General features: G+C 45.0%; 1 protein-coding gene across 1 annotated transcript in view; it reads left to right on the top strand.

Annotated features, from left to right (window-relative positions):
• Positions 1–859: 859 nt before the first annotated feature.
• Positions 860–21323, top strand: part of LOC129862645 (A disintegrin and metalloproteinase with thrombospondin motifs 20-like) — a 141708-nt gene continuing 121244 nt past the window's right edge. Inside the window, exons 1-3 of the mRNA XM_055934506.1 lie at positions 860–1292; positions 1550–1914; positions 8805–8976. Coding sequence (XP_055790481.1) covers positions 1202–1292; positions 1550–1914; positions 8805–8976 — 628 coding nt within the window. The 5' untranslated portion in view covers positions 860–1201. The remainder of the gene's footprint in view (positions 1293–1549; positions 1915–8804; positions 8977–21323) is intronic.

Here is a 21323-nt window from a genome sequence, read left to right as displayed (position 1 = left end):
AATTGGCTTCACTTAATCAGAATGGATGAATGGTCTCTTGTCACCGTGATAGCCCTATAAAAGTGAAGTCAGTGAATTTTATAATTTTATTACCTCATCTTGTGGATCCTGTTGTAGGCCTCACTTACTGACTTTAAGGCAAACGTTTGAGTGGCAGTAGATCGCATGAAACAAGAATTGCGACGGCAGAGAGGATCTTTGAATGAATAGACAATAGCCATAACATCAATGTCTTCTTGAATGTTTTTCTTTTTGTTTGAAAGTCAAAGCAAAAGACCTCACCACATCCGAAAGCTCTTCCGGTGAGCCCACCGAATCTAATCACCCACAATGAGGTGACATTTCTGGCCAAAGCAGATGAAAAAACCAAGGTCTCTTTCATGTGTCCATCAAGTATGCTCTAGACATTATGTGCCACAATGACTAATGAAGAACTGGACTGACCTCTGCCTCTATGAAGTAGGTCCACAGTTTACTCTAAACACATATTATAGGTTAAATCCTTATTTAGATGTTATTATTGCTCCTGATCCATGGGTTTAATGAGGAAACGTTATTCATTCTGCTAACTTTTATGTGGGCTATAATACGTAATACCCATAGGACAATAATGAGTATACTTTTCGATCAAATTCTGCAAAGAGGTGTGCAGTGGGCTCTGTAATAGCCCAGCAAAACATTTGGTAACACTTTACTTATACTGTTTAACTAAACGCCTGCAGGTTTAATGCTTTATAACTTGTTGATGGAGACAGTTTTCTTTTACAGTTCTTCTTCACACAGAGTACAGACGGCCCCAATTGTGTGTTGGCCGAGGCGCACTCACTATTGGCTCTTCGGCCTAGGGGCGTTCCTTGTGTTCCTGTGTTGGCGAGCCTTTAGGGTGCAAGGGGTGTTCTATGGATGGCTAAGGAAAAGCTTAGTTGGCACTGATCCCTCCTTTCCACATAGACGTAGCTTACATTAGGCAGCAAATAGTGTGTTATGCATCGTAAATAGTGCGTGTTTACAGAGCATAGTGGATGCATGTTTAGCCATGCGATGAGGCCAGTGCACTTTGCAAGACTTGTGCTGCAGAGAGCCTCCGCAGATCCCACGACCTGTTGCTGACAAGCTGGGAGAAGGAGAGGTGAGCGCCGCTTGAGAAGGGTTGCCTACTGCCTTGGAGACGAGAGCCGGTGGTTTCTTCACCCGGGAAATCATGCAGTTTGCAATCTGGCTGGTTGGACTAATGTGTCATCTGTCAGCACTTGTCCGGAACTCCTTGGAATACCGATTGCATCCGAAACAAGGTAGGCTACTTATCTCGTTGATTTATGGATGGTAGGATCCATCCGGATAAAATGCGAAATCTGAAAGTAAATGTTTGAACTGTTTAGTAGTCTAATGGCGCTGAAGGAAAATGCCAGTAGAGTACATTGTAGGCTAAGTGACACAAAATAGTTGCTTGTCAAAAACTGTTACATTGACGTATCTCTATTGGCTACATATTTTACCGTTATAATCTCTCTGAATGTATCTCACTAATGCACGTTTCCTTGCATTTCAGAAAGTTTCATCAAACAGTTGTCATCCTATGAAATTATCACCCCGCTGCGGATAAATGATTTCGGAGAATCATTCACCCACAAGTTTCACTACAAAAGGAAACGGAGAAGTGTTAATTCTGATTATTCGGATGGTTTAAGTGCTCACTACAGAATTGAGGCATTCGGACAACGCTTTCATCTCAATCTAACCGCCGACTCCGGTTTTATTGCCCCCACGTATACTGTGACACATTTGGGAGCGGAACACAGCAACGCAACGGAGTCCCAACAACAAGAAGACAGCGATATGCGGCACTGCTTTTTCCGCGGACACGTCAACGCCAAGATTGAATCCACTGCAGTCTTCAGTCTGTGCACTGGTCTTGTGAGTATGACTTTTCCCCTCTAAACTTAAATACTTTTAATAGGCTCTGCTGATTCTCCCTGGTTATTCCCATTTCAACGGATTCCATGGATATCCCCCATAACTCACAGCACCAGTAAAGCAACACATATCACTGCACCTGACCAGTGTATGTGACAATAAAACATATATTCGTTTTGTGTTTGAAGTGCATATATGTAACATGAGCATGTATGGCCTGAAGTGTCATTGACCACAGTGTGAGCAGGGACAGGGACAGGGACAGGGCAGCATCCCCCCTCTTGCCTGTTCAGCAGTAATACCACTGAGTTGATGTTGCTATTACACAATTCACATCATTTCCTCTGCTGGATAGAATTCCAAAGTGGGTATCTATGACATAATGTTTTTTTTAGATTATGAAAGTCCTTTGGCACACATTTTGTTGGTTTTTATTGTGCCAATTATGGAATGACACATAGCCTAGGCCTCTTGGAATATACTAATCAACTTTTAAGCATCCTGGGGTTTTCTATAATGACGCAATGTATTATGTCATCAGGGATGTTAAGCCTACCCACTATACTTTCTGTCATTCTGGACACTTTTATTGTGTATCTATCTTACACATGGACTTATATCTCATGGAGCTATAATGGAGTTATTGGATGTTAGTTTCAGTGGGTGAGAGAATATCAGATACTGTTGAAGGGATGACTTCATGGGTCAGCTAAGGTTACTGGTACAGGGGCAGGGTTTGACCTCAGTCGCGATTCAGTGGGAACTGAACGTCTGCCTAGCTGGCCACAGAAAGTGACAGAGGGCCATAGCCTTGGAGTCTCCCGCTGCATATATCACTGCAGCCCTATCAGTGACGTCACACTTATTTTAGATATGCACAGTTTGCATGATCCTGGCCTGGGGTGACTGGCACTGGCCACGTATAAGATGTACTGCATGGCTGTATAACTAGCACAACACATAATCAACGGATTGTGTTTCCAGTGAAACACACCCTTCTCTTACTTCGTTATCTATGTACTTTAATTGTTACGTGGATGACTTCAGTTATACCGTTCATACAGTACCTCATCTACTGGTAAAGAAGAAATAGGATATCATTTACAAGCTTTGATTGTCATTCTTTCCAACTTGATGTCACTTCAACCTCTTTTCCAAACATTGATATATGACTTCAAGCTCCTTTCCAAACATGTTTGCTTCCGCACAGTGTGTTAGTACCCTCTGTGATGTTATCATCAGTCATTGAGAGAGACAGGACAATAGCATCAGTACACCCATGGCTCTAGGCTATTGGGTCATAAACGTGTCGGCTTAGTCTCTGAGCACTGAGGCTGCTGGGGCTTCGTCGGATGAGCACATGTTGGTGTGATGAGGGCTTTAAGGGATGATTAAGCCTCTGAAACAAAGGGGTCATTTTGAGACGGGGAAGTTTCTCTTGCCTCTGGTGCCCAAAGGCTTCCCTCCAGGGAGCTAAGGGCCTTGTGTCTTTTCAAAGTGTGCTGTGACTTGTGGGGGAACAGGAGAAAGTGGCTGGCCTGTGGATAACTACTAATGAAGGTGCTGAGAGGAATCTAGAGTATGACTCACACCGTGGGAAATGTGTGTCCTCCTAGGGTTTCTCTGTTTAAAGGAACATAGCGGGGGTACGTTCAGAATACCCCCAATGTATCCCATTCAGTATGTCCCTCTCTCTGTTTCTACTGTCAGCTGCCATGTGATAGATGTCTACGCTAAAAAAAAATTGCTGGGTCACAAACAACCAATTGTTTTCTTTAAGTTGGGTTGTTGATGCAGGGTGATTGAGCTATGATCCACCGGGTCAGAGCAGAAAATGGTAGGTGTGGCATAGTAGGAGCGTGGCTTCAGACATTTATTTCTGGCCACCTGTAAGAGTAAATGTCATTCGGGGTTAATCTGTTCTGTTGTATTGTCAATACATGTTAAGGTTGAGCACTGACACGTTAGTAGCTTTAATTAGGCTTACACAAGAGTAAGAGTACCTTAAAGGAAAATTTCACCCAAAAACGATCTTATGGTATTTGTTTCATTAGTCCATTGTTGACATGGGATAGTTTCCACTTTGGAATAATAGTGAAATACAAATGTTATTAATTGTATATAAATAATACAGAATGTGTGAAAATATTGAAGGGAAATTTAAATTTGCAGTGTACAAACTTAACATGATGAACATGAGTTACATTTACTCTGTCGGGTGGCCAAAAATAACTAGCTGAAAGCCACAGCCCCAATAGGCCACCCCTTTGGATTACCCAAACATGGGTTAATTTAACCATCAGTTGGGTTTTTATTAACTTTCAAGTTGGGTTGACCCAGCAGATGGGTCTTTTTGAATGCAATCGATAGGTTATTTTCAGGAGGTATGGCTTTCAGATACAGTTGAAGTCGGAAGTTTACATACACCTTAGCCAAAATACATTTAAACTCAGGTTTTCACAATTCCTGACATTTAATCCATGTAAAACTCCCTTTCTTAGGTCAGTTAGGATCACCACTTTATTTTAAGAATGTGAAATGTCAGAATAATAGTAGAGAGAATTATTTATTTCAGCTTTTATTTATTTCATCACATTCCAAGTGGGTCAGAAGTTTACATACACTCAATTAGTATTTGGTAGCATTGCCTTTAAAGTGTTTAACTTGGGTCAAACGTTTTGTGTAGCCTTCCACAAGCTTCCCACAATAAGTTGGGTGAATTTTGGCCCATTCCTCCTGACAGAGCTTGTGTAAATGAGTCAGGTTTGTAGGCCTCCTTGCTCGCACACGCTTTTTCAGTTCTGCCCACAAATTTTCTATAGGATTGAGGTCAGGGCTTTGTGATGGCCACTCCAATACCTTGACTTTGTTGTCCTTAAGCCATTTTGCCACAACTTTGGAAGTATGCTTGGGGTCATTGTCCATTTGGAAGACCCATTTGTGACCAAGCTTTAACTTCCTGACTGATGTCTTGAGATGTTACTTCAATATATCCACATAATTTTCCTACCTCATGATGCCATCTATTTTGTGAAGTGCACCAGTCCCTCCTGCTGCAAAGCACCCCCACAACATGATGCTGCCACCCCCGTGCTTCACGGTTGGGATGGTGTTCTTTGGCTTGCAAGCATCCCCTATTGTCCTCCAAACATAACGATGGTTATTATGGCCAAATAGTTATATTTTTGTTTCATCAGACCAGAGGACATTTCTCCAAAAAGTACAATCTTTGTCCCCATGTGCAGTTGCAAAATGTAGTCTGGCTTTTTTATGGCGGTTTTGGAGCAGTGGCTTCTTCATTGCTGAGCAGCCATTCAGGTTATGTCAATATAGGACTTGTTTTACTATGGATATAGATACTTTTAAACTTTTTTCTTCCAGCATCTTCACAATGTCCTTTGCTGATGTTCTGGGATTGATTTGCACTTTTCGCACCAAAGTACGTTCATCTCTAGGAGACAGAATGCGTCTCCTTCCTGAGCGGTATGACGGCTGCGTGGTCCCGTGGTGTTTATACTTGTGTACTATTGTTTGTACAGATGAACATGGTACCTTCAGGCGTTTGGAAATTGCTCCCAAGGATGAACCAGACTTGTGGAGGTCTACAATTTTTTTCTGAGGTCTTGGCTCATTTATTAATAAATGAATTCATTTAGCCTATTAGAAGCCTCCAAAGCCCTGACATAATTTTCTGGAATTTTCCGAGCTGTTTAAAGGCATAGCCAACTTTGTGTACGTAAACTTCTGACCCACTGGAATTGTGATACAGTGAATTATGAGTGAAATAATCTGTCTGTAAACAATTTTTGGAAAAATTACTTGTGTCCTGCGCAAAGTAGATTTCCTAACCGACTTGCCAAAACTATAGTTTGTTAACAAGACATTTGTGGAGTGGTTGAAAAATGAGTTTTAATGACTCCAATGTATGTAAACTTCTGACTTCAACTCTAGGTATTTTTGTCCACCTGTGAGAGTCAATGTCATTCTTGTTCATAATTTTATGTTTGTAAACTGCAAATAAAGTTTCCCTTCAATATTTTTGCACATAACATATTTTATTATACAATTAATAGAATTATTATTTAAATAACATAACAAAGTGGTAACTATCCCAACATTGGTACACACATAGACACTTGAGGATCTTGTGTAAGCCTCATTAAGCTACAAAAGTATCATTGCTCAACTTTAACATGAGTTGACAGTACAACAGACCAGATGAACCGAAATGACATTTGATTTCACGAGTGGCCAAAAATAACTATAAAAAGTGACGCCCCTACTAAGCCACGCCTCCAGTCTTCTGATCTGACCCGGTGGATCATACATGTAGCTCAAAAACCCAACTAAGTAACCCAACAGGCTCGGTCAAAAATAACCCAATATGTGTTCTGTTCATTGCACTTTTTGAAAAAAAGGTGCTATCTAGAACTTGTCCACATAGGATAACCATTTGAAGAACCCTTTTTGGTTCCAGGTAGAAACCTTTTGAATCCAGGTAGAACCATTTTGGGTTCCATGTAGAACCCTTTCCAGAGATTATTCTACATGGAACCAAAAAGGTGTTTACCTGGAACCAAAAAGGGTTCTTCAAAGGGTTCTCTATGGGGACAGCCGAAGAACCTTTTAAAGTTCTAGATAGGCGAAGAACCCTTTTGGAACCCTTTTTTCTAAGAGTGTATTTACCCAGCGCTGGGTTGTGAAGTGTATGTAAAGCTCAGATGCTAGACACTTTAACGGTCTGTTTAACTTAAGAGATGGGCTGTCTTTACTGTATGTCCCATTAGATGACTCAGTCATAGTGGTCTTTGCTAGCTGTGGGTCAACAGACAGAGATTCCTCACCATGGCCTTGGCCTGTAGCTCTCTGTGGAGTCCCCTCCACCAAAGGCTCGTTACAGCACCTGTTCCTGAACAGCAACATTATTGTGTTCGTCCAAACTCGGTTGTCAGATTTACAAGTGAATAGAAACTATTACTAAACCCCTGACACCATGCTTCCTAGTTTGTGCAAACAAAGACTTGACACTTGCTGTGTATTTAGCCGTGTGGGAACGTTTGGTGGGATTATGGGAAGAAGTCCATTCCTCACACCGACGATGTACTACTACTACAGCATTTTCATATTTGTTCTTATAGAACTTGATAGATGTCATACAATGTGCAATGTTAGGTAGGTCGTAGACAGTCTGTGCATCACCACAGTCTTGGCCCCAGGCTCTTTGGTGCAAAGCGCATACAGGAAGTGCCCGGTGCCCAGTCTACAGTTCATCAACTCAGTAATCACTCAGTCCTTGACATTACTGTACAGTACCGGTGTGAGTACCTTAGGCTGACAGTATCTGCGTGCACCTTGACATAACGCTGCATGGGATAGACTGCTACAAGATGTTTGCTGATGGCCTTGTATACAAGCACTCCCACCCAGCACATGCTGCCAGTACCATGCCTTGTAATGAGACAGTATAACTGGACTCTGTTAGTACTCTGCTCTATTCATGTTCACATTCACATTCCTTCATCCTCACTATACTGACAGGTCGTCAGAAGAGCATAGTGGCGGGGGCGATCGAGGTGGTTTTCACACGGTGTTACAAGACTGAGACTTAGAGAGAGCTTCTAACTACTATAGCCATAGTTTGCTTCCTCTGCTTTGGGTCCTGTTATTACAAGTACAACCCAGTCATTATGTTGTCCTTGGGCTTAGGTTGAGCTCTCATCCTATAGCTACTGTAGGTCTGCAGCACTCAGGCTTTCCAACATACAAGGGTATGTGTGTTCAAGTGTTTATCCCACCTACCGTGAACGGAAAAGAGGAAATGTACACATGGTACGTCCTTTATTTTCCATGGCCCTTCTGGATATTTTCTGTTTTCAAACACCGATCACTTGTGGGGATGCTCATGGAAATTACCTCCAAAAAGATAACATTCCACCACACAATATCCTGTTAAAGTGTGCGTGTGAAATGACCACACAAACACCTTTGTCTTCGTGGCTGAGTGAGCCAGCGAGCGACTGGCTGTTGAACTAAGCAGCTTTGTGAGGGCCTCATCCTCCACATCAATATTTGCTTTGCCAAATCCTGTCACAATGATATCACTCCTCCCATTGGTTGTCATTCATTCAAGACAGGATTTGAGTAGTGCACTCTCAAATACCATTCATAATGACATCCTTAAAGACACGGGTTGTAAGATTTAGGTGGGATGCTAATATTGTGTAATATGAAAGAAATGCTATGACATATGATGGATATACTGTATGTGTCAATCAAGCCCATCTTTTATCATCAAATTGCCTGAGGGTGATGCTGTCATCTCACCCATTATTACGCAATGTCCTCTACTCAAAGTACTCAATATTTCTTCAGGCATTCCAGAATGCAAATGATGGAATTTGCATTCAAATGGAGGGCTTGATGGCCCATCCATATACCGCGGCACCATGAAGGCCCATTCAAATACTGCCGTGGCAAGATCGTGTTACTCTTTTCCATGTTGTTTCCATTTCCACCGGCTAAAAATTGATATTTTCGGAAAACAGTGTACTATTGGAAGGTATTAATTTTGCGTTATTCTTGTGTTGTTCGGGCTAGTCATGGAACTAATGATGCATAGCACACTGTGTACTGTACTGAACATTAACTCAGGGTAACAGCACACATGCTGTAACAGCTACATCACTCTAAAATCTGAATGAACAAACGTTTTAATTACCATGAGAAGTTCAGCTATTACTTCGATGCACTTGCAGGTATGGACACTCAACCGTCATATTATAGCTGTCATATACACTGACCTTGTCACTCATATGACCCACACTGCACAGACCTCTAACCAACTCTTCTCTCTCACTCTCTCTCTCACACTCTCTCTCTCTCCCCTCCAGATTGGGACTTTTACCACCCAGCATGGTGAATACTTCTTAGAGCCCCTGATGAAGGCAGAGGAGGGGGAGGAGTACGACGAGGAGCACAACAAACCTCACCTCGTCTACAGACAGGACAGGAAGAGGAGAGAGGGCCCTGCCAGTGAACCCACGCAACCCTGTTCAGCCTCAGGTAACAGACCTACCACAGTCTGGTTCTGCTCCTATATTATACTATATAACCACAGTCTGATTGTTACTGTGATTGTTACTGGGGTTCCCCTCACTCTTAGCCCCAGTATGACCTGTTCTGTTCTTCAGCTCTGTGCCACAGCCGAAATAACTGTCCTAAATGCAAATTCTACCCAGTCACGATCCTTGGCTGCTGGCTTACCAAGAAGATTTGAGCCTTGATTAAGCGGGTTATTGAAATCCTTTATTTAATAAAGCTAAAATGCGTTCCAGCCCAGCCAGCCATCCCCTGTCACACCCAAGACCGCGGAGGAACAGAGAAAGAAATGACGGCTTTTTACTTTGTAGCACTGGCGAAGACAAATATAGAAACTGGAGAGCATTGCACTTGTAGGCTGCTATTTGAATGCTCTCCATTTCATTAGAATTTTTATAGCTACAGCCTTTAGGTGGTGGAGAGGCCCACAAAAAGCTAAGTGACCCAGCAGAGTTCACCATGACGCAGGCCCTTAAAGGAGAGCTCGCGGGGAGCTTTGTGACAGCCTTTGTTGGCTGATGCAATAAATCTTTTATATGCTGGACACTTGATTTGCTTGTTGTCTGAACACGGCTATTGTCCGCTGGTTGTGGCCATTGTCTGTGAAGTAGTTGGAGTGACCTGAGGGGCCAGGCCAATACCTCCTTAATATGCTTGCCTTTCACTCCATCAGTCTGTGTGTGGCAAACACAGAGGGACAACAATCTGGAGGGTATCAGCCAGGCACTGGAGTCCTTTGAAAAATGCTCTCTCTCTCTGTAGGCACTGTCAGATAGTGGGTGGGAGGCGGAAGACTCTTGGTAGGCCATTGTTTAACAGTGTCATGATGTTGGCCTGGGGGTAGGTTTATGACAGCCATAAATACCTCTTCTCCCCTTTTTCCTCTCTCTACCCTACTGATGTGACATTTGGTTAACATAGAGATTCTGGGAACATCAGAAGGGGAGGGGGAAATGAACTATATTCTGGTAATCCGACCAATTGATCATATGCGGTGGTACTTAATGAATATGATGTCAGTTTGGTTGTCATCTGAGACATTCTGATCAATGATAGAATGACATAAACTCTACTGTAACGATCATCCTGGGAAGAATGAGACCAACGCGCAGCAGTCTTTGAGTTCCACATAATTTTAATCACGAAGTGAAACTACGACACAACAAAACAATAAAGAATACGACGACCGAACAGCTACGTCGTGCAACCTAGCGGCACACAAACAAAGAACAAAATCCCACACAGAAAGAGGGAAAAGGGCAGCCTAAGTATGGTTCTCAATCAGAGACAACGATAGACAGCTGCCTCTGATTGAGAACCACACCCGGCCAAACACATAGAAATAGACCACATAGAACCAAGACATAGACATAGAATGCCCACCCCAACTCACGCCCTAACCAAACCAAAATAGAGACATAAAAAGGATCTCTAAGGTCAGGGCGTGACATCTACAGTGGAAAGTCTGCACATTGTAGTTATCGGAGTCACATGGAATTGTTGTTCAATTTAAATGTTTGAATATAAAATTATTGGTGAAGAGATTAAATGTAATTTTAGCTTCCAAATGAGAGATTTGGGTTTTCATAAGGTTAGGGCTCTGCTCAATCAGTGGCCCGCACCTGTGAAGAAACATGGGTTATAAAACTTTTCAAACACGCCCTCCTCTCCCTTCCTATATAAAGCCTTGATGACAATATAACCTCCTGTTTCAAGTACGTGAGGTCTGTAGCCTTTTGCGTTAAAAGGACTAACATGTCAACTACAGAACTAAGCCAACCTCAGCGTGAGCTTTGGTTGCGAATGGTATGAACTTTGAACTCTTATTCACTACAGAAGTGATACCTCCTAGCCGTTGAGTTAGCAACAGCAGCTGCAAACGTGGGCTAGGAAAGAACAGACAGAGTATCCCGTCTACCACACAACGACGTTACTACAACGTATTCAATTACCACCAGAGACATTCTTCAAAGGACTCGGTTGGGCAACACGGCCTTCCATCTACCACCAACCTACCGAAGCGCAGCTCAGAGTAAATATTTATTGCATTTTCCTTTTCCAAATGGGCGGTAATTTAGAATTCATAAGATACTGTATTTAGACTTTGTTCCTCAAGTCTTCCCGCTCTTTAAGTCAAACGCAGCCCCCTTTTCTTTTGTGTAACCAGCTGTCATATCTGTTCCGTCTGCTAGGGACGTTTTCCTTTATGACGTAATTTGTAATCAAGGTATGATTCATTCTGTGTATATGTAATTCTGTGTGATTAGTTAGGTATTTAGTAAATAAATAATTAAACCCAATTTGTATTGCTGATTCAACTTGTTAGCCAGGGTTCGTAAAGATAACCAAGAATTTACAACTTTCAGATGAGACTGAATTAAGGTGACGATTAATATTGACCGCTATTGATGTAAAATATTACTAGGTCTTTAAGAGTTTATTCAGAAGATAACAGCTATATTAATATTCTTTCGTGGTGCCCCGACTCTCTAGTTAATTACATTTACATGATTAGCTCAATCAGGTAATATTAATTACGGAGAAACGATTTTATAGAATAACATGTCATATTACTTAATCCGGCATAGCCAAAGACATGACAACAGAAAGGAGGTGTAGCAGCTATCTTGCTCACACAAGTTGTGGTTCTGTCAATATCGATATCCACCAACCACCCAGTCTTCCTTTAATATATTCCTAACCTCACAGATTAGATACAACATCAGCAGGTTTTTCTATTCAAAGAGCCCAAGCAAACACAAGCTTCCTGCTCACCTTTTAATAAGTCAACAGGGTCTTGTTATAACATAGATAGATAGCAGGAGAAAGAGAAGACACCTGCAGAAGGCCTCATCAAAGGGCAGTAGAGCAGACACACAATGAGGCAGGATTAAAGGAGAGAGACGACACAGGGCCGGGTTAGGACAGGAGGACTGTGAGGTGTCCTGGGCTATGGTTCCACGACTTTGCCTGATAGGCTCCACTCCAGATGCACTGATAAATGCCTCTCTTTGAAGGCCACAGTAGGCCTGCCTGCCTGCCTGCCTGCCTGCCTGGCTGGCTGGCTGCTAGTAGGCCTCATTTATTTTTATGGGAATGTGTGCAGTGCACACACTGCCTGCTACTATCAGGTCAGGAGTAAACACTGTGTTGGTTGGCTGCTCTCGAAGCACAACAAATGCATAATTGGTTTTGATGGTGTGGAAGAGCAATCTATTCGCTGCCTGTAAATTAGGGCTGACATTCTTATACAGTTGATGGTCAACTGGTCAGATAGATTAGGTGCACTAGGGCACTGTCTCCACCCTCTCTTTATTGGCATTGGAAACATGTTTTTACATCACCAAAGCAAGTGAAATAAGCAATAAGCAAAAGTAAGATGACACAAAACAACATCAACTAACTATTAGAATTAAAAGTAAACATTTCACTCAAAAATGTTTCAAAAAGATAAAGACATTTCAAGCAGTGTTTTAGCAATGTGCAAATAGTTGGAGTAGAAATAGTAGGGGAAGATAAAAACAGATAAATATTGGTGGGCTCAGCTGCCCTTTTCTCTCTCTCTCTCTCTCTCTCTGGCTCTCTCCTCACTAATTTTCTCTCTCTTTCTCCCACGCTCCTCCTCCATCCCACCACAGACTGCCTAAACATGCAGTTCTTTACTGCAGCCTAATTGCTGAGAGCAAATTGCATTGACCAACACTGTTAGGACCACCAGGCAGAGTCCAGTTGTAGGTGGGAAACTCTCTGTCTATACAATAGGAAGTAGCTATAGCTCCTCTTGAATGCACAAGCAGCTAGATGTGATTAAGATATTGTGCTCCAAAAGCAAGAGTAAACCTGCATTGCTGTGCAAGCCACCTAAAATAACCAGTTACTCTCTAAATGTCAGTTAGTATTCTATACAGTAGCAGGGGCGGACTGGCCATCTGGCATTTCGGGCAAATGCTAGATGGTTGGGCCTGTCTATTTAGTTTCTCTTTTGTTGCACAAAATTAACATTCAGGTAATAATGGGGGCCTCAAGAAACAATTGGGCAGACGTCTTAGAAATTCCAGGGCCGATTTCTGGTCCCAGTCCGCACCTGTACAGTAGTGACAGAAAAGATAACCTGTTGCTGGCAGAGGTCAGATTCCTCTCATCCAATCCCTCTATCCCTCTATCCCTTTATTCCTCTTCCTGATGAGGAATAAAAGCACTCTTTGTGAGGGTCAATGATCTCATGGTCCTCTCTCTCCACTCTTTATGTCCCTGTGAAAAGAGAGTATTTTCTTAAATCAAAGTCGCTAGCCCGGAGTGTCATTGCTGAAGGCTGAAGGGTTTTGGGGGGTTGGAGGGTTGGAAGGAGGCTCAAAACCTGCCAACTATCCTGGTTGGTCAGAACAGAACACACATGGAAATGCCAGATGTTTTACAATGAACCATCCTGCCAGCCCTTCTTCCCTCTGTACATTTAAAAATAATTTTGTTTTGCTGTTCCATTAGTCATTCAGTGAGGAAGTATTTCTTCCCCGTCTCTATGCTGCTATGCTGTTCAGGGAGAGACATATTTTTGAAAAAGACAAAGATGAAACGTTTTGTCTGTTTTGTCAAGTAGTCTTCCAAGACACAAACAAAATGTGTATCAGCGAAAAGATAAGGTTTATATTCAGATAGGCCTGTGTTGGCTCTTTTTGCTGCATTTGAGCATGCATGCTAGTTCAGGAATGTTATAGAAGAAGACAATAGGCTTATGGTGGTATACTGTGTTATTACTGTTAGTTGTTTAAGACTTTCTATAGTTGGTGTAGTGCGGTTGGTTTCCATAGTTGGTGTAGTGCGGTTGGTTTCCATAGTTGGCGTAGTCCTGTTGGTTTCCATAGTTGGTGTAGTCCTGTTGGTTTCCATAGTTGGTGTAGTCCTGTTGGTTTCCATAGTTGGCGTAGTCCTGTTGGTTTCCATAGTTGGCGTAGTCCTGTTGGTTTCCATAGTTGGTGTAGTCCTGTTGGTTTCCATAGTTGGCGTAGTCCTGTTGGTTTCCATAGTTTGTGTAGTCCTGTTGGTTTCCATAGTTGGTGTAGTCCTGTTGGTTTCCATAGTTGGTGTAGTCCTGTTGGTTTCCATAGTTGGCGTAGTCCTGTTGGTTTCCATAGTTGGTGTAGTCCTGTTGGTTTCCATAGTTGGCGTAGTCCTGCTGGTTTCCACAGTTGGTGTAGTCCTGTTGGTTTCCATAGTTGGTGTAGTCCTGTTGGTTTCCACAGTTGGTGTAGTCCTGTTGGTTTCCATAGTTGGTGTAGTCCTGTTGGTTTCCATAGTTGGCGTAGTCCTGTTGGTTTCCATAGTTGGTGTAGTCCTGTTGGTTTCCACAGTTGGTGTAGTCCTGTTGGTTTCCATAGTTGGTGTAGTCCTGTTGGTTTCCATAGTTGGTGTAGTCCTGTTGGTTTCCACAGTTGGTGTAGTCCTGTTGGTTTCCACAGTTGGCGTAGTCCTGTTGGTTTCCATAGTTGGCGTAGTCCTGTTGGTTTCCATAGTTGGCGTAGTCCTGTTGGTTTCCATAGTTGGCGTAGTCCTGTTGGTTTCCATAGTTGGTGTAGTCCTGTTGGTTTCCATAGTTGGCGTAGTCCTGTTGGTTTCCATAGTTGGCGTAGTCCTGTTGGTTTCCATAGTTGGCGTAGTCCTGTTGGTTTCCATAGTTGGCGTAGTCCTGTTGGTTTCCATAGTTGGCGTAGTCCTGTTGGTTTCCATAGTTGGCGTAGTCCTGTTGGTTTCCATAGTTGGTGTAGTCCTGTTGGTTTCCATAGTTGGTGTAGTCCTGTTGGTTTCCATAGTTGGTGTAGTCCTGTTGGTTTCCATAGTTGGTGTAGTCCTGTTGGTTTCCATAGTTGGTGTAGTCCTACTCTAGTCCTATCTCTGCACTCCTTGGTAAAATGTGTTGATCGAAGCAGAACAGTATGTGTCCACTGAGATAAAGTGAACAAAGATCAAGTTGAAGAGATCCTTGTGTCCACCATTGTGCAGTCAGTCGTCTTTGGTCTTTCAACAGAAATCTCTGATTTTTTTCCTCTCATATGCCGCCACCAACAAGGGAGTGTTGAAAATTCTGCTGTGATAATAAGGGCTTTTAAAGTGTAACCTCTTAGGGAAGATAGAGTTTCTGTTATTTCATCATGAATCATTACACAGTAATAAAGCTGTCATTGGCTGTGTGTTTATCCATTGTTGTTAGAGCACTACAGCATCCTTCCATGACTCATGCTTTCCATTTGATTCACAGTAAAATGTTTGTCAAACTCAATATATCATTTAGGCATACTATGTTACGAAATTCAAGTTCAGAGATAGTACCTTCCTTGACACTAACATGACCCATATCTTCCTCCCTACTACTGTTCACTAGGCATCAAGCAGCCACGTCTAGGTCTACAGCTCTTTATGTACACTAAGCCATCTTGGGTGGTTTTACCACTGTTTTTGATAACTGTGAAGCTGGGAGCTGTTCAGTGGGGGATTCAGTTTTAAGAGGCGAATGTTCCTCGTTTTGCCAGGATGGGTTTAAAAGCTTCTCCAAAGGTGCTCGTCAGATGGAAATCCCAATCCTGTGACCGTGTCGGTCCCTTAATGAAACATTCTGTTGGTTTATCTGTCTGTGGGCTAAGGCTTGCATGTCATGTGAATCTCTGTGTCGGTCGTCTTGAGATGGAGATAATCAGAAAGATGGGAATGGCCCAGGATAGGGGCGGACAGTCTCTGCTCGCTCTGATAACTAGGTCTCTGCAAAGCTGACATCTACGAGAGCTTCGCAGGTAATTAGAGGTTGTAGTTGTGTGTTTCTCTCTCATGATGTACTTACCATACTGCAGGCCTGACTCGTCCCTGGTACTAGGACTGGGATGCTGTGAATGGAACAATTAGTGTGATTATAGAGAAGTTGTTTCTGTTGGAGTGTACAGAGTTGGTTGGCTGTGGGCCTGTGGTTTTCCCTGGCACAAAGCATCGCAGGGAAATGCTCTCTCGTGCTCTGCCCCGTACGTCCGGTTATTGAACTAGCCGACTTGAATCGCTCGTGTTCTTTAGCGCTTTCATGTATGTGAATGGAAGCACTTGTTGTGTGTTGTGTGTGACCTCGCGCTTGTGTCACCCTTTGTTTGGAGTCTCTCATTGGAGGGGATTTGACATTGGGTTCTTCCCTAGAGGTTTTCGGCCCTCCGTTTCATCTGTTTACGCTCTCAGTTGAAGCTGTTTTTGCCTCTCATGGCGTGTTTGGAATGAGGTCAGCAGAGGTAGGCACGGTGTGATGGATGGATGGTTATCAGTCAGACAACCTCTTTCACCTTTAGGGTCTGGCTCGGATAGGTGTTGGGGCTTTCGTCATCTGGCTCCATAGGACTTCCCAATAGGCGGCCCATGAGGTGGCCCCTAAAGTTGCCAATTTTTTGTTGTTGTTGTTGTTGGGCATTAAAGTCTGTAAAATAACCAGGAAATGAGCGGAAAGTTATTTTCATTTAGGATATCTGTTCCCATGTAGTCCCCTGCATAAATAGAGAGGCACGTAATCGTATCCCATGTTATCAAGGTTTGAAATGATTCTGTTTTTGTTAAATACTATATATATTTGGGATTCTTGCAGTCAATTTGCAGTGTACAAATGATTTGTAACTATGTTCCACCCTCCCGACCATCCGCTCAAGCATAAACCGTCCTACTGCTGAATGTAATTCCCGGCTGAATATAATTGGGGATCCCTGGCTTAGGCCCTGCAACTCTGAGCCTCCCTCCAGCCCCCCCACCATGGAGCTGCTATTGTTGCTCATCCTGAAATGAGTATCTGGCAGTGCTTTGTTCAATGACTGAGTGTGTACAAATGTTTGCTTTGTTCGTGTGTGCGCGTGGCGAAGTGTGCGTGTGTGTAAGTAAGTGTACGCACAGACTGTGTGTGTGTTTGAACTCTGCTGGGCTCATCTCTTTGACTGAGTGCTTGTTGTCTCTGTTAATGTGGCTGTGGATGAGACAACCCACTGATGGGTTGGAATCGCTGAGCGAGGAGAGGAGAGGAGCAAGTTTCTCTCTTCATCTGTGTGCCCAGCCTAGTCTGCGCTGCATGTGCCTGTCTCGCTGTCACGCCCTGACCTTAGAGATCCTGTTTATTTCTCTATTTTGGTTTGGTCAGGGTGTGATTTGGGGTGGATATTCTATATTCTATTAATTGTATTTCTATGGATTTGCCGGGTAGGGTTCTCAATGTCTGTCGTTGTCTCTGATTGAGAACCCTACTTAGGTAGCCCTTTTTCCCACCTGTCTTTGTGGGAAGTTGACTTTGTTTATGGCACATAGCCTTTAGCTTCACGGTTTGTTTTGTAGTGTTTATTGTTTTGTTCGGCGTCTTGTCTAAATAAAGAACATGTACGCTTACCACGCTGCACCTTGGTCTACTTCCTGCAACAGCCGTGACACTCGCTCTAAACCCTGGCACCGGCCCCGGACGTTTCTCAGGCCCTCTCTGCCTTCCTCCTCCCCTCTACACTTGTGTCTCTATCTGTAGTAGCCCCTCAATCCACATCAGAGTTTTCATCCTCAACTCCAACTGTACATCTACACAGGAGAAAGTAGACTGGGGCAGAAAAATATTGGACATGATGATACATTTGGTGAACATCGTGCCTCTGTATATTATCGATTGAGATACGAAGTACTGTGATGCTTCTCCGACCTAGCCAATGGTAATTGTGAACCAGTATGCTATAGTTAGTATCAACAAACATAACTGGACACCAGTTCTGCACTTGAGCAATAATAGAGCCCTCATTGCTCAATCTGGTGTTCAAATTCTAACAGCTATTTTCTGCCGAGGTACTCTGCTTTTGGTATTCTGTCTGAACAGATGGACGGGACGGGGATCCATCAGACCTGCAGTTTTCTATTATAGTGTTATTATAGTGGCAGTTGTCAGAGGTGAGAGGTGTTAACAGGTGAGGGACACGGTCCCCACAACGTGGCCCTGGACAGGCTGAGACACAATGGACCCTAATGGGAGGACGGGTGTAGGCCAACCCCTCTGTCCATCTAGAATTCCTAAAGGCACCAAAACAAGTGGTTGAAATGTTACTGTTATGTCTGGAACGTCTATAGAGGTTACTTGATCTTGGGGAATTGAGACCAACGAAATATGGATGGAGAGTGGAATCCAAGATGTTGCTGCTGTCGTCTCATTTTAAAAGGGGTTCAGACACATTACGGGGACTATCTACTTCCCATCATCTAAAGAGCGCTCATGTCCTCATTAGAAGCTGAAGGGAAAGTAGATGCCAGATGCTTTGGGGTAATTGATTCAGTGCCGTGGTTTTACGAGTGTGGTTTTCTGCAGCCCCTCTCATCTTTACTGTACACTCTCCCCAGAGAACAGAGCTAACAGAAATGAACCGACCATCATCTCTACGCTGTCTCATCAACATGAGAGAAGCAAGGAATGTCTGGCAGCTTTCACTGTTCTTATCGTGTGAGGTAGAGATGGCTCCTAGCTGTTGCGTCATTGTTGTTGAACTCCAGAGCAGAGGAATGGGATTCCTTGTTGAGAAAGTCTGGTACCTAAACTCTAACCCTTAACCCCCTGGCCATCTGGTACCTAAACTCTAACCCTTAACCCCCTGGCCACCCTATGGATTTTACCATGGATCTGGAGAGTAACACTGACACCACTGTGGGCAGACAGTGTGTGTGTGAAACCTGCTATATTTCTTTCTGCGGGTCAAGGGTCATGCAGCCAGTTTTAAAAGATTTCGTTCTTCAGCAACAATTAGTGCCCTCCTTTCTCTGTCTAGCCAGCAGCCACAGTAATTCCTCTTAATTGTAGGTCTGTAGGGGTCTACAGGATGTTGTGCTGTCCATTAATTGACCTGACCCCTGATTGGCCCAGGTATGACCTATGCTTGGTGTAAGGTATGCTACAGATACACTATGCTACACTGTCTCCGTAATTGGCACCCAAGTGATAGAGCTCTTACTCTCCCAGTGGGTTATTGTAGAATAATGTTAATTAGCTGTAACGGTCGTCTTTCGGATAGTTAGTAGACCAAGGCGCAGCGGGTGATGAATACATAATGCTTTATTGCAAGACGAAGAACAGACACGAAATACACTTGACTAATTTACAAAATAACAAAACGAACTAGACAGATCTAAACTACGAACTTACATGAAACGAAGAACACATGAACAGGAACGACCGAACGAACGAGACGAGACGAGACAGTACCGTGTGGTGCAATAAACACAGACACAGCGACAATCACCCACAAACAAACAGTGAGAACAACCTACCTTAATATGACTCTCAATTAGAGGAAAACGCAAAACACCTGCCTCTAATTAAGCCATACCAGGCAACCCAAAACCAACATAGGAACAGAAAACATAGACTGCCCACCCAAAACTCACGCCCTGACCATCACACACATACAAAACAACAGAAAACAGGTCAGGAACGTGACAGAACCCCCCCCTCAAGGTGCGAACTCCGGGCGCACCCCTAAAACTCAAGGGGAGGGTCTGGGTGGGCATCTGTCCGCGGTGGCGGCTCCGGCGGTGGACGAGGACACCACTCCACCACTGTCTTTGTCCCCTTCCTTAGCGTCCTTTGAGTGGCGACCCTCGCCCCCAACCATGGTCCAGGAACCTTTACTAAGGCCCCTCCAACATAGAGGAGACAGCTCAGGACAGAGAGGTAGCTCAGGACAGAGAGGTAGCTCAGGACAGAGAGGTAGCTCAGGACAGAGAGGTAGCTCAGGACAGAGAGGTAGCTCCGGACAGAGGGACAGCTCCGGACAGAGGGACAGCTTAGGACAGAGGGACAACTCTGTACTAATGGCAACTCCGGACTGGGTGGCAGCTCCGGACTGGGTGGCAGCTCCGGACTGGGTGGCAGCTCCGGACTGGGTGGCAGCTCCGGACTGGGTGGCAGCTCATGACTGGGTGGCAGCTCATGACTGTAGGGCAGCTCATGACTGTAGGGCAGCTCATGACTGTAGGGCAGCTCATGACTGTAGGGCAGCTCATGACTGTAGGGCAGCTCATGACTGTAGGGCAGCTCATGACTGTAGGGCAGCTCATGACTGAAGGGCAGCTCCTGACTGTAGGGCAGCTCCTGACTGTAGGGCAGCTCCTGACTGTAGGGCAGCTCCTGACTGTAGGGCAGCTCCTGACTGTAGGGCAGCTCCTGACTGTAGGGCAGCTCCTGACTGGCTGGCGGCTCTGGCAGCTCCTGACTGGCTGGCGGCTCTAGCGGCTCCTGACTGACGGACGGCTCTAATGGCTCGGGACAGACGGGCGGCTCTAATGGCTCGTGGCAGACGGATGGCTCAGAAGGCGCTGTGCAGACAGATGGCTCAGAAGGCGCTGGGCAGACAGGTGGCTCAGAAGGCGCTGGGCAGACAGATGGCTCAGACGGCGCTGGGCAGACAGATGGCTCAGACGGCGCTGGGCAGACAGATGGCTCAGACGGCGCTGGGCAGACAGATGGCTCAGACGGCGCTGGGCAGACAGATGGCTCAGACGGCGCTGGGCAGACAGATGGCTCAGACGGCACTGGGCAGACAGATGGCTCAGACGGCGCTGGGCAGACAGATGGCTCAGACGGCGCTGGGCAGACAGATGACTCAGACGGCGCTGGGCAGACAGGCAGTGCAGAAGGCGTTGGGCAGACGGCCGACTCTGCCCTGCTGAGGCGCACAGTAGGCCTGGTGCGTGGTGCCGGAACTGGAGGTACCGGGATGACGGCACGCACTTCAAGGCTAGTGCGGGGAGCAGGGACAGGGCACACTGACCTCTCGAAGCGCACTATAGGCCTGGTGCGTGGTACCGGAACTGGAGGTACCGGGCTGTGGGCACGCACCTCAGGGCGAGTGCGGGGAGAAGGAACAGTGCGTACAGGGCTCTGGAGACGCACAGATGGCTTAGTGCGTGGTGCCGGAACTGGAGGCACTGGGCTGGAGACACGCACCATAGGGAGAGTGCGTGGAGGAACAGGGCTCTTAAAACGCACTGGAAGCCTGGTGCGTGGTGTAGGCACTGGTGGTACTGGGCTGGGGCGAGGAGGTAGCGCCGGAAATACCGGACCGTGTAGGCGTACTGGCTCCCTTGAGCACTGAGCCTGCCCAACCTTACCTGGTTGCATGCTCCCCGTAGCCCGTCCAGTGCGGGGAGGTGGAATAACCCGCACTGGGCTGTGTTGGCGAACCGGGGACACCATGCGTAAGGCTGGTGCCATGTACACCGGCCCGAGGAGACGTACTGGAGGCCAGATATGTTGAGCCGGCTTCATGGCACTTGGCTCAATGCTC

The sequence above is a fragment of the Salvelinus fontinalis genome, chromosome 9, assembly GCF_029448725.1.
Source record: "Salvelinus fontinalis isolate EN_2023a chromosome 9, ASM2944872v1, whole genome shotgun sequence".
Classification (NCBI taxonomy): domain Eukaryota; kingdom Metazoa; phylum Chordata; class Actinopteri; order Salmoniformes; family Salmonidae; genus Salvelinus; species Salvelinus fontinalis.
Note: the sequence above shows the minus strand (reverse complement) of the source record. Positions and strands in the feature narration are given on the sequence as shown.